The following is a 17,195-nucleotide window of genomic DNA, read 5'->3' on the forward strand; positions in this document are numbered from 1 at the left end:
CGATGCAGGGGACACAGGTTCGTGCCCCGGTCCGGGAAGATCCCACAGGCCGCGGAGCGGCTGGGCCCGTGAGCCATGGCCGCTGAGGCTGCGCGTCCGGAGCCTGTGCTCCGCAACGGGAGAGGCCACAACAGTGAGAGGCCCGCATACCACAAAAAAAAAAAAAAAAAAGGTATTTTACAGTGATTGCATAAAACATTTTCAAAATTATCAACAGCATTTGTACTAAAAAAGGCAAGTTTCACTGATTGATGGTCGTTATTGTCACATGGGAATCCAACATTTGAGCAGAAATCCAGTCTACAAAATCAAAGACTCGTCAGCGAACAAGGAAAAAGAGAGAGAAAGTGAAGATTATGCCTCTGATATGTATAAATTGTGACACTTCACCAACCTAAGCAGGCCTCGCCCATGATGCTTCACTAGGAACAAGAGTGGCTAACATTTATTGAGGCACTGTGCCTAGAGCTTTATAGGGATTATCTCATTCAATCTTCCCAACAACTCCACAAGGTAAGTCCATTATTATCTCCATTATATAGTTGAGGAAATATGGCACAGAAAGATTAAGAACTTTTTTCCGGGAAGGGTGCACAGTTCGGAGTCGCAGAGCTCAGATGTGAGCCAAAGGAAGTGTGATCCTACTTTGAAGATTTAGGTGCTTTAAAGCAAATTGTGGTTCCAGAACCTGCACCATCAGTATTACCTAGGAGGTTTTGGGGTTTTATTTTAGTGCTGACTCACAGGCCCAAGCCCAGATCCACTGAACCAAAATCAGTATTTTTAACAAGATCCCCAGATAGTTAGCTTATCTATGGCAGCACTCTGGGTTTATCAGGGAAAGGCATGATGGGATTAGTTAGGAGACACTAAACTGGATGACAAACACACAGAACTGATGGGTGTGGGTGTCCCGTGTTCTCCACAGGCATTGCTGCCCATCTTTAAACATTGGGTATGGTCTCTGTCCTCATGCTAGCATGCCATGGCAGCACAAGAGATGAGGTGAGTATATTGCTTCAGCAGTGAAGCAAGGGCCAGAGCTGATCTAAGTGAGCTCCATACTGGGAAGCAAGATTTTTTCTCTAGCTTCCTCATGTCCCAGAACTGGCTGGGTTTGCTAAGCCTCCACCTTGGCTAGGTCAGGACAAAGAGGTCTTCTAATTTCTCATCTGAAATGAAGGTTAACACTTGCTGTGCCTTGCTCTCTAAGAGCTGTGAGCAAGCAGCTCCACCGATGCTCATATTGGTGGCTGTTCTCCCGGCTCAGCCACTGTGTCTGCGCCTCACTCCATCACAGTGCAGAGTACAAAGGTGCCTGTGGCCAAGAGCAGGTGTCTGTGCTCGAGAAGGGAGTATTCCCATTAGCAGTTAGCAAGTCTGTGGCTGGGATGGAATACTTAAATTTTGCAACAGAGCAGTCAAAGTCACACCAGACATTTGGACCTCAAGTCTGGGTGGTTAGTGTACCCTGAGAGCCCCCAGAAAAAGCAGCGGGCAGACCAAATAGGATTGTGAGCCCAGGCCTTTCAGCTGACCGCTGCTACTGTTCTCTCAGGTTAGGGGTCCACATGCAATTCAGATGACTTTGCTGTCATGGTTAGTACAGATCACATTAAGGGAAGTGAGGGGGGACTTCCCTGGTGGAGCAGTGGTTAAGGATCTGCCTGCCAACGCAGGGAACACGGGTTCAAGCCCTGGTCCGGGAAGATCCCACATGCCACGGAGCAACGAAGCCCGTGCGCCACAACAAGAGAAGCCACTGCAATCAGAAGCCTGCTCACCGCAACTAGAGAAAGCCCACGCACAGCAAGGAAGACCCAACACAGCCAAAAAATAAACAAATTAATAAATTAAGTAAATTTAAAAATAAATAAAGTATGGACTTTGGTTCATAATAATGTATCAAGCTTGGTTCATTTCTTGTGACAAATGTACCCTACTAATGTAAGATGTTAATAATAGGGGAAAGTGGATGTGGACTATATGGGAACTTTCTGTACCATCTTCATAATTTTTCTGTAAATCTAAAACAATTCTAAAATCAAGTCTATTTTTAAAAAATTATAGTAGCAAAAGTACAAGAGCAAGTAACCTAGCAAAATAAGCTCTAGAAGCCTTAGAAAAATGTTCATAAAACTTGGGCCATTCACATAACCACTTTTGTGATTTTTGAATATTTTTGTACCACTTGTGCTATTACTGACGGTATTTTTGTCACTTTTCTTTAACACATTTACTAAAAAGAAAAAAAGTTCAGAAAATCAACAGATTCAGATCTAGACCTTGATCTTGAGGGAAAAAACAAAACTTGATCTTGGAAAAGCAATAAAAATTGAGATTTACTAAAATTGATATTAATTGATCATTTTTATTGAGGACTTACGAGACAATATTCTAAGCCAGGGGTCAGCAAATTTTCTTCTGTAAAGGGACTGACAGATAGTAAATATTTTCAGCTTTTCCAGGCATAGGGTCATTATTGCAACTACTCAACTCTGTCATCTGTCATCGTAGTGAGAAAGCAGCCTTAGACGATGTGTAAGTGAATGGGCATGTCTGTGTTACAATAAAACTTTATTTACAGAAACAGGTGGTGGGCTGGTTTGGCCAGCAGGCCAGTTTGCCAATCCCTGGTGTAGGCAATATTTAGGTTCCATTCCAGGTACACTATAGTATTAACTCATTTATTCCTCAGAACAACTCTATGAAATAGGAACTACTGTTAATCCTATTTTACAGATGACATCACTGAGGCATATAAAGAGGTTGAATGGCTCAAAGTCACACAACTAATAAATGATCCCGAACCAGGATTTAGACCCAGACAGTCAACTCCAGACCCACATTTTAAATTGGAACTCTATACTGTCTCTTAGTATGTTGAAATTCTCACTCTCATGTGTGCCCCCCGCTTCTCTCTCTCTCTCTCTCTCTCACACACACACACACACAAACACACACACACTAATTCAAGGTGTACAGATGATTATAGCCTCTCATAACCATCTAGTCCGTAGAGGACTTCCCTGGTGGTGCAGTGGTTAAGAATCCGCCTGCCAATGCAGGCGTACAGGTGATTATAGCCTCTCATAACCATCTAGTCCATAGAGGACTTCCCTGGTGGTGCAGTGGTTAAGAATCCGCCTGCCAATGCAGGGGACACGGGTTTGAGCCCTGGTCCGGGAAGATCCCACATGTCGCAGAGCAACTAAGCCCGTGCGCCACAACTACTGAGCCGGCGCTCTAGAGCCCGCGAGCCACAACTACTGAGCCCACGTGCCAAAACTACTGAAGCCAGCGCGCCTAGAGCCCATGCTCTGTAACAAGAGAAGCCACCGCAATGAGAAACCCGCGCACCACAACGAAGAGTAGCCCCCGCTCACCGCAACTAGAGAAAGCTGAGAGCAGCAACGAAGACCCAATGCAACCAAAAATGAAAATAAATTAAAGAAAAACAGAAAACCATCTAGTCTGTAGAGGCTACTCCAGGGCAAACAAAGGAAAAGGAAATTAGCCAAAGGAAACTATGCGGTTCCTATCAGTCTTAGGAAAATAGAAAAGGATAAGAATAAGGAGGGGAAAAAAGTTCCTTATCATTACCAATGACAGTGAGAAAGAAGCAAGGAGGGCGGTTTGGGGAGGACATTTCAACAGAGGTCCTCACTGGGATGGCTGAAGGCAAATGTTCTCTCTCAGTAAGAGAAACTACTAGTGAAAGCGATAGAGCAGTTGGAAGGCCTAGCCCAGGGCTTCCCATCTCTTTAATGTCACAGCACACATAGAATATGGTATTTGTGCAGCACACGGGGCACATGGAGAAAGCTGTACCCAGAGGACTCGGACCATCCCGACCCTGCCTCCCTAGAGGCTGGGAGGAAGGCTGGTACACTGGATCCCATGCTCACAGGCTGGGAAGCTCTGATACATACAACACAGGGACAAATGTATTTCTGTCACCAAAAATAGACTAGAGCAGCATTAGCTGGGCAAGGCTGAGAAGATAGATGAAGCAGGGCAGTCTGCAAAGGGTGGAATGTTCTCGTCCTGCAGGGACCCTTTAGGACTAGGTTTTAAAGAAAAGCTGCTTGTTGGAGAGAGCAGGAAGGGCCTTTTCACTGAGTATAAAGACAAACACATTACAGGCTTGAAAAAGTATTGTCCCCGAATGAGTGTCCTGGTGAAAGGAGCAGACAATTAATTGATAGAAAAAAAAAATACTTGATTTGATGGTACATCCTTATGACTGTAGGGGAAAGAAGCAGATCGCAAGGGCCTTTCTTTTAGTGAAGAGGAAGCAGGTCTATCACTGACCCCCAGGGGCCTGGCATGTGGGGACCTGGGGGAGAGGAATCTGGAACAGCCACAAAGGAGCAGGCCGAGGCTGGGGACTCAGGTCGTAGAGCCGGCTTGTTGAGCAGCCTCTTGACCAAGAGTCATTTCGATCTTTGGCCTATGAAGTCAAGTTCATTTTATACTTATCTGTCTTACATGATGTTAATTGGTGCTATTTTGATGTCCACTTTGAATTATACTGTCATGGCCGTAGAGTAAATTGTATATAAATGAAATGTGACTTTCGGCGACCTGGAAAATATCTAGATAGGGCAGAGATGTCATGATGCTTCTTGCATCTTTTTACATCTTGCCTCTCCTACTTAATGTTCACTTGGACCTGTCACTCATCTAAACGGGCCTAATATAAATCTGCTCATCTCAAAGCAAGTAAAGCCATACAGATTTGAAAGTCGAGAAATGTTTGGTATGAATAAAGAGCATGTTATCAGGCCTCAGGGACTTTTGTCTTATTAGAAAAGCCAGGCTGGAGGAGAGGCCCAAGGGCTGTTGATTGTGTGGTCTGAGAAAAGAGGGTCATCTCTCTCGGATGTTGGGCTACGGCCACACAGTCACCATGTCACCAGAGCCCAGTCCAGTAGTCCTGGGGACCCTACAGCCCCTTGGGCCCTTCCAAGGAGAAGAAAATGATGTCAGCTGAACTTGACCCCATGACACAGGTTGCCCTTTCTTTTCTCCACCTCCAATGACCAGCCTTGTTTCTGGGTATGCTAGCACCACCTGGCTTATTTCACCCACCTTCATAAAGCGTAATGCCTATGGCGTTTTTGCTGTTAAAAACAATGTGAGGTTTTGTGGTTTGGGTTTTTGGAGTCCTTCCCCCACCCCACCCCCCGCCAATCTTCATCCTTAAAGGGATGAAGCTCTGACACCCTGGAATACACACAAAAGAATGAACTTCAGCACCTGATGGCAATTCCCAAGGAAGGATTTAAGGAATGCGAACAACAGCAACAGCTCCGGGACAGTAAGGAAGCTTCTGAGGCCATCATGATACTTCCCTGACATTAACACTCACTTGGAGAGCTATATTCTGATATTTCGCTTTAAAAAAACAAAATCATTACCTGTACTACCTACACTTACATACACTGGGATTCGAAGCCTGGCCAAGTTTGATGTTTTTTTAAATCAGTTTTGGTGAGCCTTTCAGGAACCCTCACAAGTATTAGTTTTTTATTTTAAACTTGATGTTGTAAAACATTAACACAAAAGGGAAAGAGTGAAAGTGTACATGTGAGCTGGGACGTGTGGCAATCTTACAGAAGAATGACTCATAGAACACAAAGAAGCTTTGTTTTGCTGGGTTGATCTTTTCCTGCACGACTAGGAGAGTCTCTTCACAACCCAACCCTGTCTTCTCAAGTCCCTCTCGGCCGATGTTACCTTCCAGTCTTTGTTCTTCCATGGGTCCTGATGCTTACTCTCCCTCTGTTTTTTTCAGTAGTACTCTCATCCCCCTGAATCCCCATCTCCATCAGTCCATCCACTTACCCAACCACCCCCTCAAAAGCTATGGATTGCATTTCTCCTTCTTGGACAGGCACATGACGAGTTCTAGTGGAACCAGGACAGGACCCAGATGGGATTGGAGTTTGTGAAAAGAACAAGAGCTTCGGAGGCACACACATTGGGCTTAAGCCCCAGGTCCATCACTTACTAGCTCTGAGACCTTGGGCAAGTTACTTATCCTCCCTAAGCTGCAGTTTTCTAGCTGTACTTGGTGAAACTAAGGCTCTTATGGGGATTACATGAGATTATGAGCTAAAGTATCTGAAACCAACTGGGTGCTCCTACCTTGTCTCCTGATTGCTGCTCCATGCTCATGTTTTGATGAGGTTGCACTAATGTCAAAAGCCTTCAGTTTTAGAAAAAGATGTATTATGTTGTTGATGAGAGTGTAATTTGGTACAACCCTTATGGAAAGCATTTAGGCAGTTAGCTCTCAAAATTATAAATGTGCATACCCTTTGACCTAGTAATGCCACTTCTGGGAAATGGTCTAACAGTTATGCTTGCATACTTTCAAAATGATGTATGTGTAAAGGAATTCACTGCAGTCTTGTTTGCAATGGAAAAGACTGGAAACAAATCAAATGTCCCTCACTGGCGGTCTGGGTAAATAAATTACACAATGGATTTTCAAACAAGGGTAAAAAAGGAGAAAGAAGTACTCTATATTATAGAGACATTATAGAAAGAGCTCCATATTTTTAGCTGAAAAAACAAGGTAAAGAATAATGGGTATAATACACTATATTTTATGAATAAAGATGGGAGAGGGAAATAATATTTGCAGTATATAAAGAAACTTCGGAACAATATACAAAAAAAAAACCCCAAAACCTAATAAAAGTATTTACCCATGGCTGTGATTGGAACTAAGCAGATGGTGGGGCTAGGGTGGAAGGTATACTTTTCACTGTACGCATTTTTCAAATGTTTCCAGTTTTTTGAACCACGTACATAGTTCTTATGTTCCATTATAATTAGCTGTATGTAATAATCAGGCCCACCACAAAGACTTACTGAGCATTCTCTGTGCCAAGCTCTAGAGGTGACACAAAGACATACAAGACTCAGTCCAGAGACTTCTAGCACTTGAATGAAAGTAATCCCATTTATATAATATGTGTATGCCAGAAAAGCCTATAAAACTCATTTTAATGTTAATGATGTTTGTTCTTCAGTTACAAAGGAGAAGTGTTTGTCTACTTAGTACTGCAATGTCACTGTGTGAAAATATTGGTTGATGACTGAAGGTATTTCTACAGTACAAAGATCAATTCACATAACTGTGAAATTCAACCCTCTTCCTATTACCTAGGCAGTGTGGACTCCAAGCAGCTGGTGAGAGTTCAGATAAGAACAAACACATGATTACAGGGGTCAGTGGAAATGTACACATTAACCTAGCAAGGAATTTGTCAATAATTACCATCTGTTTACTCTGTCCACATTGGTGCTTAAGCTATAAAATCTCAGGAACAAGTCTGCCAGAAACGGATGACATTTATATCAGGAAAGGGTGGAACAGTAATCACACCTAGAAGCAGGGGGCCTGGTAGCACAGGGTGGAAGGTTTGGATGCCAAAGACCTGGAAACCTTTGGGTCCATTAATGTCTATGAAGTCAACAGAATCTCTGTGTTCAGATTCATCAGCTCCTCAAGGCACTGAAAGGAACAAAAATTGTCCTAATAGGTAGAACATGCTTCCATGAACACAAGAAATTCCAATTCAATCTGTCTAGTTGTCCTTTGGAAAAGAAAAGCCTCTTTCCTCACACATTTCAGGGCATACAGTAAAAATCTATGTGTGACTACCACGTACCAGGCTCTGTTCTGCACTTTGAGTAGCACTGGATAATTATTTACACCGGAGGCCAGTCTCTACCTCTGTCCTCGTCCCCTCCCCCCCACATCTCTTTCCCTAGTGAGTCATCTTTTGGAAGTGATGGAAAGCAGCTCAGTGGGATTCGGTGTCTGATGGGTCAGAGCAAATGTCTGCACGCGATCAATAGTATGGACTATTCCTATTCAGCCTAACAGCTACCTAACTAGTAGTAACTATCTGATTCGTTGGAGCCCAGAAAATAAGTATTATACCTCCATATTTTAGTGTTACAGGATTTTAGAGCTGTAAGAGATCTTAGAGGTAATCTAGTCCAAGCCATTATTTTATGATGCTTTTGCTTCTAGGCTAATACTGCACTATGTATAACAGTTCTTAAGCCAGTTACAGAAAATTGTTAGGCAGAACTGTACAAACAGAAATCCAGTCTGCAGGCTAGTTGATGTATTTCAGCTTTAACTCATGAAGTTCTAAGGTTGATATTGTGAATTTTAAAAGAATCTCTTATGATATGAAGATTATCTGTAGCTCTATGGGAGGGCACAGGAAACTTCTCTACATCTATGTAGCTGCTGAAAATATCTCTAAGGCTAAATGTCCTCCAAATATTCCTAGTTTAAACTTGGAAGCAAATATAAACTTCATAGTTTACTGACTCTTACTTAGGGATAAATATTTTACTTGTGATAATATTTTTTATATTTATATCATATTAATATATTATGTGCATGTATTGTAATATTTCTATAATAAACTCTATTTTAATATTAAATTAAATTTATTAAATTATAATAAATACTCTATTATACTTCACTATATTTCTTTTGTTGTTTGCATAGTGGATGACCACACACCTAATGGGGAACCAGAGTGATTTGAGACAAAAGCAGGTTTAAATCTAGTTATCACAAACTGGTTTAAGGAGGAAAAGAACAGATAAAAGGTCAAGTTCTAGAATCACAGTACCTGAGTTCAAAGCCCAGCTCTGACTCTCAAGGAGCCCCGCAGCCTTGGACAAATTATTTACTCTTCTCTGTAAAATGGGGATGATCATAATACTTAGTCAAAGCATTGTTATAAGGATTAAATGAAGTAATTCATTCAACAATCCTGTGCCAAGCATTGTTAAGCACTGGGGGTACAGTGAGTAAATGCATGTAGGGGACATTTAATAACCTTGGACTATTTTTATCTAAAAGTTCACATAAACACAGGCTTAGGGTTGTATACAGAATTTAAAGAAGTTGTGAGCTACAGAAACAGGAATGACTTATTTATGGGGCCTCCAAGACCATGGAGTTGAAATGCTAATGAACATACAATAGTATCCGATTACAAGAGAGTACTGTCTAACTGAGGATCAGAAGCAAAATACACCTGTTGATTGATTCGAGATGTGCATTGAGCAATTTATGCAGTGTATTAATTAATTTTCTATGCAACTGGTTGTCACTCGTTTTAACATTTCTTTCAGAACATCCGCGAAAACTTAGAACAGCAATGAAAGTATGAATAAAAAATGAAACGGGGGCTTCCCTGGTGGCGCAGTGGTTGAGAGCCCGCCTGCCGATGCAGAGGACACGGGTTCGTGCCCCGGTCCGGGAAGATCCCACGTGCCGCGCCGCTGAGCCTGCGCGTCCGGAGCCTGTGCTCCGCAGCGGGAGACCACAACAGTGAGAAGCCCGCGTACAGCAAAAAAAAAAAAAAAGAAAAAAAAGAAACGGTGTGACTCATGTGGATGGTTATTTATACTGGCGATAAAATGTTTTTTAAAACAAGGTTACTCATTCTTTTCTGAGAGGATTAAAAAACCCCGTCCATCCGTTGGACACTTTTGTCCCTCCTCAAGAGTAACATTCCCTACAATCATTTGTGTAACTTGTTTGTTGTCTGTCTCTTCCAACCTCAAACCCCAAGAGTAGGGTCACTTACATTGAATACCTTCAGCATCTAGCCAAGCACCTGGCTGTTATACAGTAGACACTTAGAATACGTGTTGAATTTCTATATAGGATTCAGTGAAGACCACTTTTTTTAATCACATGCATATTCGTCAAGAAATACTTAAGCCAAGGATAGAGGAAAATGTATGTGACCTCTTTAAAAGTGCAGGAACCTATTTGATGGAGTAACCTGAAATCTCGTACGTTTAAGAGATTAACAGCAGTTATCGTCAATTGAGGAAATTCCGCCTCTGTTTAAGAGAACGCTGTGGCTGACCGCGTTAGGGATTTAAGGCGAACTCCCCGCGCTCACACCCCCCAGCAGGGCCTCCCCAAGCCTGGGCTCTCGCGGGGGGCAACGTGCGCGGCGGAGAGCACGGGAACCGCCGCATTCTGGGGCACAGCAGCGCCGCTCCGGGTTCCACTCGCATCCTCAGGGAGGAGCTGCCCCCTGCCGGGCCGCGTGGGCACGAGACGCACCTGACGGACACCCTGGGAGCAAACGACCCGAAGCCCGAAGCCCGAGGCCCGGGCGGGGGTGGGGCCGGGTCCCCTGCTCACCGCTGCGGGGCCTGCTGCCGTCGCCGGCCTTGTTGAGGGCGCTGCTGGAGCAGCCCATCGCGGGCAGGAGGGCGCCCGGCGGGCGAGCGCGGCCCCCTGTCCCAGCTCCGCGCGGCCTTGGGTCCCCGAGTCCGGATCCCGCGCGAACCGCTGCCTCAGCACCAGTTCCTCCGACTCCGCGCGGCCGGCTCCCGCGGCTGCAGAGCGCAAGCCTGGAAAGGAAAGCGAGCCGCTCGCTGGGGGAAGGAGCCAGGGTGGGGACAGCAAGGACGCAGAAGAGGACAGAGACAAGGAAGGAGCCAGGTAGGGAGAAGATGGAGAGGGTGGGAAAGGCAGAGAGGAAAAGGGCTTCAGCAGGGATAGGGATGATGTCAGGGAGAGGGAGGGCGAAGGCCTGGGAGGGCTCATCTGAAGCATCGCGAAATCGCTGGGGAGGGGAGGAGGCGATTGTAGCCAGTGGCTATTGATTGGTGACTAGATTTGTGATGACAGTCTTCTTACATAACTTCAGTACTGTTACCACAAGGAAGTTTAACGTTGATAACATACTATTTAATCCACTCTCTCTTCAAGTTTGGTCAATTGTCCAACTCAGGACCACACATTGCATTTAGGGGTCGTGCCTCTCTTTAGTTTGCTTTAACGAGCTAAAGTAGTTCGTCAGTCTTTCTTCGTCGTTCGTTTTTTGTTTTGTTTTTTCTTTGTTTTGAGAACAGGCCATTTATTTTGTAGAAAGTTTCTCAGTTTGAGTTTGATGTTTCCTCATGATTGTTTTCAGGTGATGCAGTTTTGTCTGGAATGGGCAGACGTTATGTTGTCTGTGGATTCATATAAAGGGGCACATGATGTCAATTTGCCCTATTATTGGTGATGTTAACTTTTTGCTGCGTGTGGGCTTTCTCTAGTTGCGGCAAGCAGGGGCTACTCTTTGTTGGGGTCTGCGGGCTTCTCATTCCGGTGGCTTCTCTTGTTGAGGAGCATGGGCTCTAGGGCGTGCAGGCTTCAGCAGTTGTGGCACGTGGGCTTCAGTAGTTGTGGCTCGTGGGCTCTAGAGCGCAGGGTCAGTAGTTGTGGTGCAAGGGCTTAGTTGCTTCCCTGCATGTGGGATCTTCCCGGACCAGGGATTGAACCCCCATGCCCTGCATTGGCAGGCTGATTCTTAACCACTGAGCCACCAGGGAAGTCTGGTGATGTTAACTTTGATCAGTTAGTTAAGGTAGGTTTCTTAACTACCTAGCAGTTAGTCTGCTAGTTTTCTCCACTGAAAAGCTACTGTTTTACTCTTTGTAATTTATGGGAAGAGAGTTTTAAGACTAAGTATCCTGTATCTCATCAAACTTTTTTTTTAATTTTTATTTTATATTGGAGCATAGTTGATTAACAATGTTGTGTTAGATTCAGGTGTACAGCAAAGTGACTCAGTTATACATATACATGTATCTATTCTTTTTCAAATTCTTCTTCCATTTAGGTTATTACAGAATATTGAGCAGAGTTCCCTGTGCTATACAATAGGTCCTTGTTGGTTATCTATTTAAAGTGTAGTAGTGTGTGTACATGTCTCATCAAACTTTTATCTGCTACATTAGCATACATTAATATTCTTGCTTGGAACACTTACTACTATGATGGTTATCAAATGGTGGTTTTTCTAATTTCCTAATTTCTACATTATTCTGTCTACATTTATTATTGACATTCTACTGTAAGGGAGCACCTTCCCTTTCCCTGCATTTATTATTCATTTATTTAGAGCAATAAATACTCGTTAATTCTTATGTTAGTCAATGAGTTATGTTATCATCTGTGTTAGTTTGCTAGGGCTGCCATAACAAAGTACCAGACTGGGTGACTTAGACAACAGGAATCTATTTTCTCACAGTTCTGAGGCCGGAAGTCTGAGATCAAGGTATCAGCAGGGTTGGTTTCTTCTGAAGGTCTGTCTCCTTGGCTGGTAGATAGCAGTGTTCTCCATGTATCTTTACATGGTCTTCCTGACATGTGTTTCTGCGTCCTAATCTCCTTTTCTTATAAGGACACCAGTCATATTGGATTGACATCATTTTACCTTAATTACCTCTATAAAGGCCCTAGCTTCAAACACAGCCACATTCTAAGGTATAGGGAGTTAAAGCTCCAACATACGAATTTGGTGGGGACACGATCAGCTCATAACAGCATCATTATTTATTGTGATGCTCAAATTGCCTAAAATTTGTCATATTTCCCTCTGTGGGTCATGGGGTACACAGCTATGGACATTACCATATGTTTAGAGGTCTCTCCCTCCCTCCTTCCCTTCATTCCCATCTTCCCTTCTCCTCCCCCTCCTGAGCCCTTCTCTGTTCTCTCTCTCCATCTTCCTCTCCCCCTCCCTTCTGCAGCGCAAGCCGGATGAAGCCTTGGCCATCCAGCAGTCGGTTCACAAATCCCTTGCTAGGAATAGGAGACTGGGTATCTTTGAGGAAGTATGCTTCATAACATTACAAATATGTACCGTGATTCTTCTCCTTACCTTCTATCTGGGGTTACTGTGCCCCAAGGAAAGAGAAGTACTTTGAAAGTGGCTAATGGTTTGGCTGGATTCCAAGTCAAGAACTGAGAAGGAACAAGAATACAGGATTAGTGCCAGGAAGTTTAAAGGAGGAATGTGGATGGACCTTTCAGAATAAGCCTAGATTTGGGAAATATTTATTTCTTATATAAATGCTATCAAAAGGCCCTGTAGAAGTCAGTGTGGGCTGCCATAACAAAATACCATAAACTTGGTGGCTTAAACAATAGATGCTTATTTCTCATACTTCTGGGGCCTAGCAAGTCCAAGATCAAGATGCTGGCCGATGTGGTTTCTGGTGAGAGCTTACTTTCTAGCTTATGGATGGCAACCTTCTCACTGTGTCTTCACATGGGGGGTTGGGGAGGGGGGCGGATCGTCCTCTTCTTGTAAAGCCAGAGTCCTATCAGATTAGGATTCCACCCTTATGACCTCATTTACCTCCTAAAGACCCTGTCTCCAGATTGAGCCACTGTGCGGGTTAGGGCTTCAACATAGGACTTTGGGGTGGGCCACAAGTCAGCTCGTAGCAGGCTCCCACTTCAGATGATTCTCTTTTTTTAAGTGAAAGCCACATTTTATTTAGCTAGTGAAAAATTTCAAAACTCCATTGTTACAAAATGGGATGCAATCACTCACTGATTAAACATAAATACGTGACTTGGAATTCTCTGACTCTTAATGCTTTCGTGCTAAACCAGGGCTTACTGGGCCCAGGTAAGTTCCCCCTTTTCCCCACCAATTATGTTTTAGGAGTTGACTTGGGTATCTTACTTTGCCTCAGAGATAATTTGTTAGTCAAGTCGTGGTCTCTTCCATTTCTTTCAGAGGAAGCATTTTATAATCAGGTGAACAGTAATAATCAGGTACCCCATGGATGTTAGATCTGTCTCATGAGCCATCCCCAATGCTTGCTCAATGTGCTCAAGTATAAAATGACAAGGATAGAAGGTATGTATGGGCTCAAACCACTTAACATGGTTTTCCTGGCTGAGTGCCTGATTTGCCAGCAGCAGCAGCAGTAACCAACTGTAAGCCTCTGAAATCGTATCCTTACTTTGAAGATCTTCCTTGTGGAAGACTTATTGGACCTCTTTGGGGACAGTAGAGAATCTTTACTGTAATACACACTGGATTAAATTTGCTTTCCCTGCCCATCATGCCTCTGCCAACACCATCAATTAGGGGATGGTATTATCAAGCCGTCACACATCCATCAAGACATTACATTCAGTATCATATCTTATCAAAGACTCACTTTACTATGAGACAAGCAAGGTAGTAGGTTAATTTCTATGTGATTTACCGGTCTTTCCACATACCTCATCATCCAGAAGAAGCCAAGCCTATAGGATGATAGGGTGGCACTCAGTTATGGCACAGCCAAGGTAAAGCGCCTTTGAAAGTTGGGATGCTGTCCTGAGGTTTGCAGAGTGTGCTCTGAACCAGTGACTAATAAATGGTGGTGCCTCCCCCATGACCAGTATACACAGATCCAGTTCTTGCTCTCCAGGCTTCCTGTTCATCTGGTGAACTACAAAATAAATTCCTTTTCTGCTCAACTGGCTAACTTGTTTCTATTGCTTACAAAATAAGTATCTAAACTAAGATAAAATGCTTACTCTCCCTCCCCTCTCCCAGACCACACTCATTCTTAGCAATTACCAGTCCTGTCTTTTTCCTTTAGTCCTATCTTGATAATACGGAATCATAACCGATATTGTGATTTTACAGGCTGATGTGTTACATCCTGAAGGCATAGTTCATAAATCTTTTTTACCTTCGAGGACTCCTTTTATCACTTTTCTTTGACATACCCATGTTATGATGTTGTCACAAAATTGCATTTATTGTCTATTTCTCCATTAAGTAATCAGGGACATTTTCTGATCAGCATGACATGCAGTGTTACAGAATTAAATTTTAGTTAAAAGAGAAAAAAAAGAAGCCTGTGCACTATAGCTTTATTAAGAATAAAAGTGTATGTTAGACTTTTCAAATTATTAAAAATAAAATGTAAAACGTCATACTTTTGTGGACCCTTAGAAACACAGGAATCTCATTTAACACTAAAACTTCAAAAACTGACTCTAAGAAATGTAAAACTACTCTACTTTCCAAAAGTGTCACTCCTCCACAGTAAAACAGTGAATAAAGTGCTCTGGGTTCTTTGTATCCAAGAGTATAAAAATATACCCATTTTGAGGAATGGAAAAATGATTTTTAAGAAAATAGGAGGTGTTTCTCTGCCCTATTTTTAATGCAGTGCAGTCTGGAGCATTCCCAGTCTGAACAGAAAGGGGTATAGGAGAAATATTCTGGATTCTTCATTATGTGGAGGCAGAAAGGGTGGAGAGGAATAGGTGGCATTCATTCCTTCTTGTCCTCCATGGGTTCAGAATTCGTGTCTCAGTGTACGTATGTTTAGCTAGCTGAAAGGCCACCAACATTCACTGAGTTTACAGGGTCTTTTCACTTGGATTCACAATCCCTCCCTCTCCCTGCTTTATTTCTGAGCATGTTTAACGTCCAGGGTGCCTTAAGAATATGAAGGCTGAGTTAGACAAATAGAATTCCAAATCATTAATGGGTTGTTTCCTAATTTGGACATTGAATAAGTTAATAGTTGATGACAATGAATATGATAGATTTAACTGCTTGACATTAAGGGGATGGGCCAGTGTACTGAACCAATGAATAGCAGATGATCTTGTTGGTATTTGCTCTAACAGGGAATGCAGCCTGTCACTTTTCATTCTCACAGCAAGTAAAAACCAGAAGCACAATAAATGCAGGTGCCTGCAGAAGTCTCAGAAATTTAGAGCAGTGAATTTGGGGAAGGAAAACCAGAGAGCCTTGTGTGAATTCTGTCCTGTCACATTTACCTGTTGGTATTCTTTCTAAATCACTCTGAAATGCTACAGACTAGCATCCAGAAAAAATAAAATAATGTCTGAATGGCAAAGTCCTTTCTTGAAACATATAAATTCCTCGACTATTTGGTATGAAGATTTTCAAACTCACAAAACGTTGACTAGTACGATGAATACCTGTACGCCCCCCACTTGGTTTTTCATTTTTATTTTTAAAAATATTCTTGGTTTTTTTTTCCCCTGTAGTTTTACTTATTTATTCATTGGCCACGCTGCACGGCATGCAGGATCTTAGTTTCCTGACCAGGAATCAAACCCAGGCCCCCGCCGTGGAAGCACAGAGCCTTAACCACTGGACCACCAGGGAAGTCCCACCTCACCCACCCCTCCCCCCCCACACTGTAAAGTCAACAGTTGTTAACATGTTGCTGCATTTGCTCTACCTACTTGTTTATCTACATTTATTTCAGGATTTTATTTACATTTATTTTAGCAATTTGGAAGTAAGTTGCAGATATCATGACACTTCATCTGTAAATACTTCAATACACATCTCTTTAGAATAATGATGTGACTTAAAGTAGCTATGTTTAATGAAAGTAATAGTAATCTTCTAACACAGTGGTCAACAAACTATGGCCTGCAGGCCAAATCCTGACTTTGTAAATAAGGTTTGATTGGAACACAGCCGTGCTCATTCATTCAATGAATGAAATTCATTCATTTACATATTGTGGCTGCTCTTGTGCTACATCAGCAGAGTTTAGTTGCCAAAGAGACCATATGGCCCAAAAGCCTAAAATCTTTACTATTTGGCTCTCTATAGAAAAAGCTTGCCAACTCCTGCTCTAATAAATACAAGTGTGGAAATATTTACAAAATCTTCATGAGCCAAAGGATTTGACTGTCGTTCTTGCATGGCAAGTGTTTCTTCCCCTAGTGTTTGGGTTTTGAAATGTTGTGAACCACAACTTAAGTTGTGGATGGGTGGCTACAGTGGGGAGTTAGGGAGATAGGAGTGGGACTGAGGAAGAGAACTAACATCCACTGCACACTTATTATGTACAAGGCCCTGTTCTAGCTGCTTCATACACCATTACGTTTACTGTGATCCTCATAACAATACCATGAGGTAGACATTATCATTCCAGTTTTTTGATGAGGAAGCTGAAGCTTAGAGAGGTTAGACAATTTGACCAAAGTCCTGCAGGTATTAAATGGAAAAAACCAAGAACCTAAATATATCTCCAAAAAGATATGGCAAAAATCAGTTAAGATTCCCTAGGAAGAATTCTCAAACATTTTGTGGTCATGATTCATATATATGAATGTATGGATAATTGAGTACTTTGGGCTTCCCTGGCTTCCAGTACAAAACCATGGTTAAGATCCCTGTGAGAAAGCACCTAAGGCCTTTCTTTAAAATATAGTGAGGACATTAAGAAAAAAAAAAAAAAATATATATATATATATATATATACATAGTGAGGACATATATTAAGGACCAGAAATTTGGTATTATAAAATGAAAAGCACTGAGGAAAGTCACCTCAAG

General features: G+C 42.6%; 2 protein-coding genes across 3 annotated transcripts in view; one reads left to right on the forward strand and one right to left on the reverse strand.

Moving 5' to 3' along the window:
- Positions 1 to 9,265, forward strand: part of RIDA (reactive intermediate imine deaminase A homolog) — a 42,048-nt gene extending 32,783 nt beyond the window's left edge. The window contains exon 7 of one of the 2 annotated variants that reach the window (XR_008619477.1): positions 9,184 to 9,265. Coding sequence is in view for 1 of the 2 variants with exons in the window: in XM_028500443.2 (XP_028356244.1) it covers positions 9,184 to 9,213 (30 nt within the window). In the remaining variant the exon portion in view is untranslated. The remainder of the gene's footprint in view (positions 1 to 9,183) is intronic. The other variant, XM_028500443.2, reaches the window with a different exon arrangement.
- ERICH5 (glutamate rich 5) overlaps positions 1 to 10,537 on the reverse strand; it is a 20,356-nt gene extending 9,819 nt beyond the window's left edge. Inside the window, exon 1 of the mRNA XM_024115927.3 lies at positions 10,214 to 10,537. Coding sequence (XP_023971695.1) covers positions 10,214 to 10,271 — 58 coding nt within the window. The 5' untranslated portion in view covers positions 10,272 to 10,537. The remainder of the gene's footprint in view (positions 1 to 10,213) is intronic.
- Between the last annotated feature and the right edge of the window lie 6,658 nt (positions 10,538 to 17,195).

The sequence above is a fragment of the Physeter macrocephalus genome, chromosome 15 (assembly GCF_002837175.3).
Source record: "Physeter macrocephalus isolate SW-GA chromosome 15, ASM283717v5, whole genome shotgun sequence".
NCBI lineage: Eukaryota > Metazoa > Chordata > Mammalia > Artiodactyla > Physeteridae > Physeter > Physeter macrocephalus.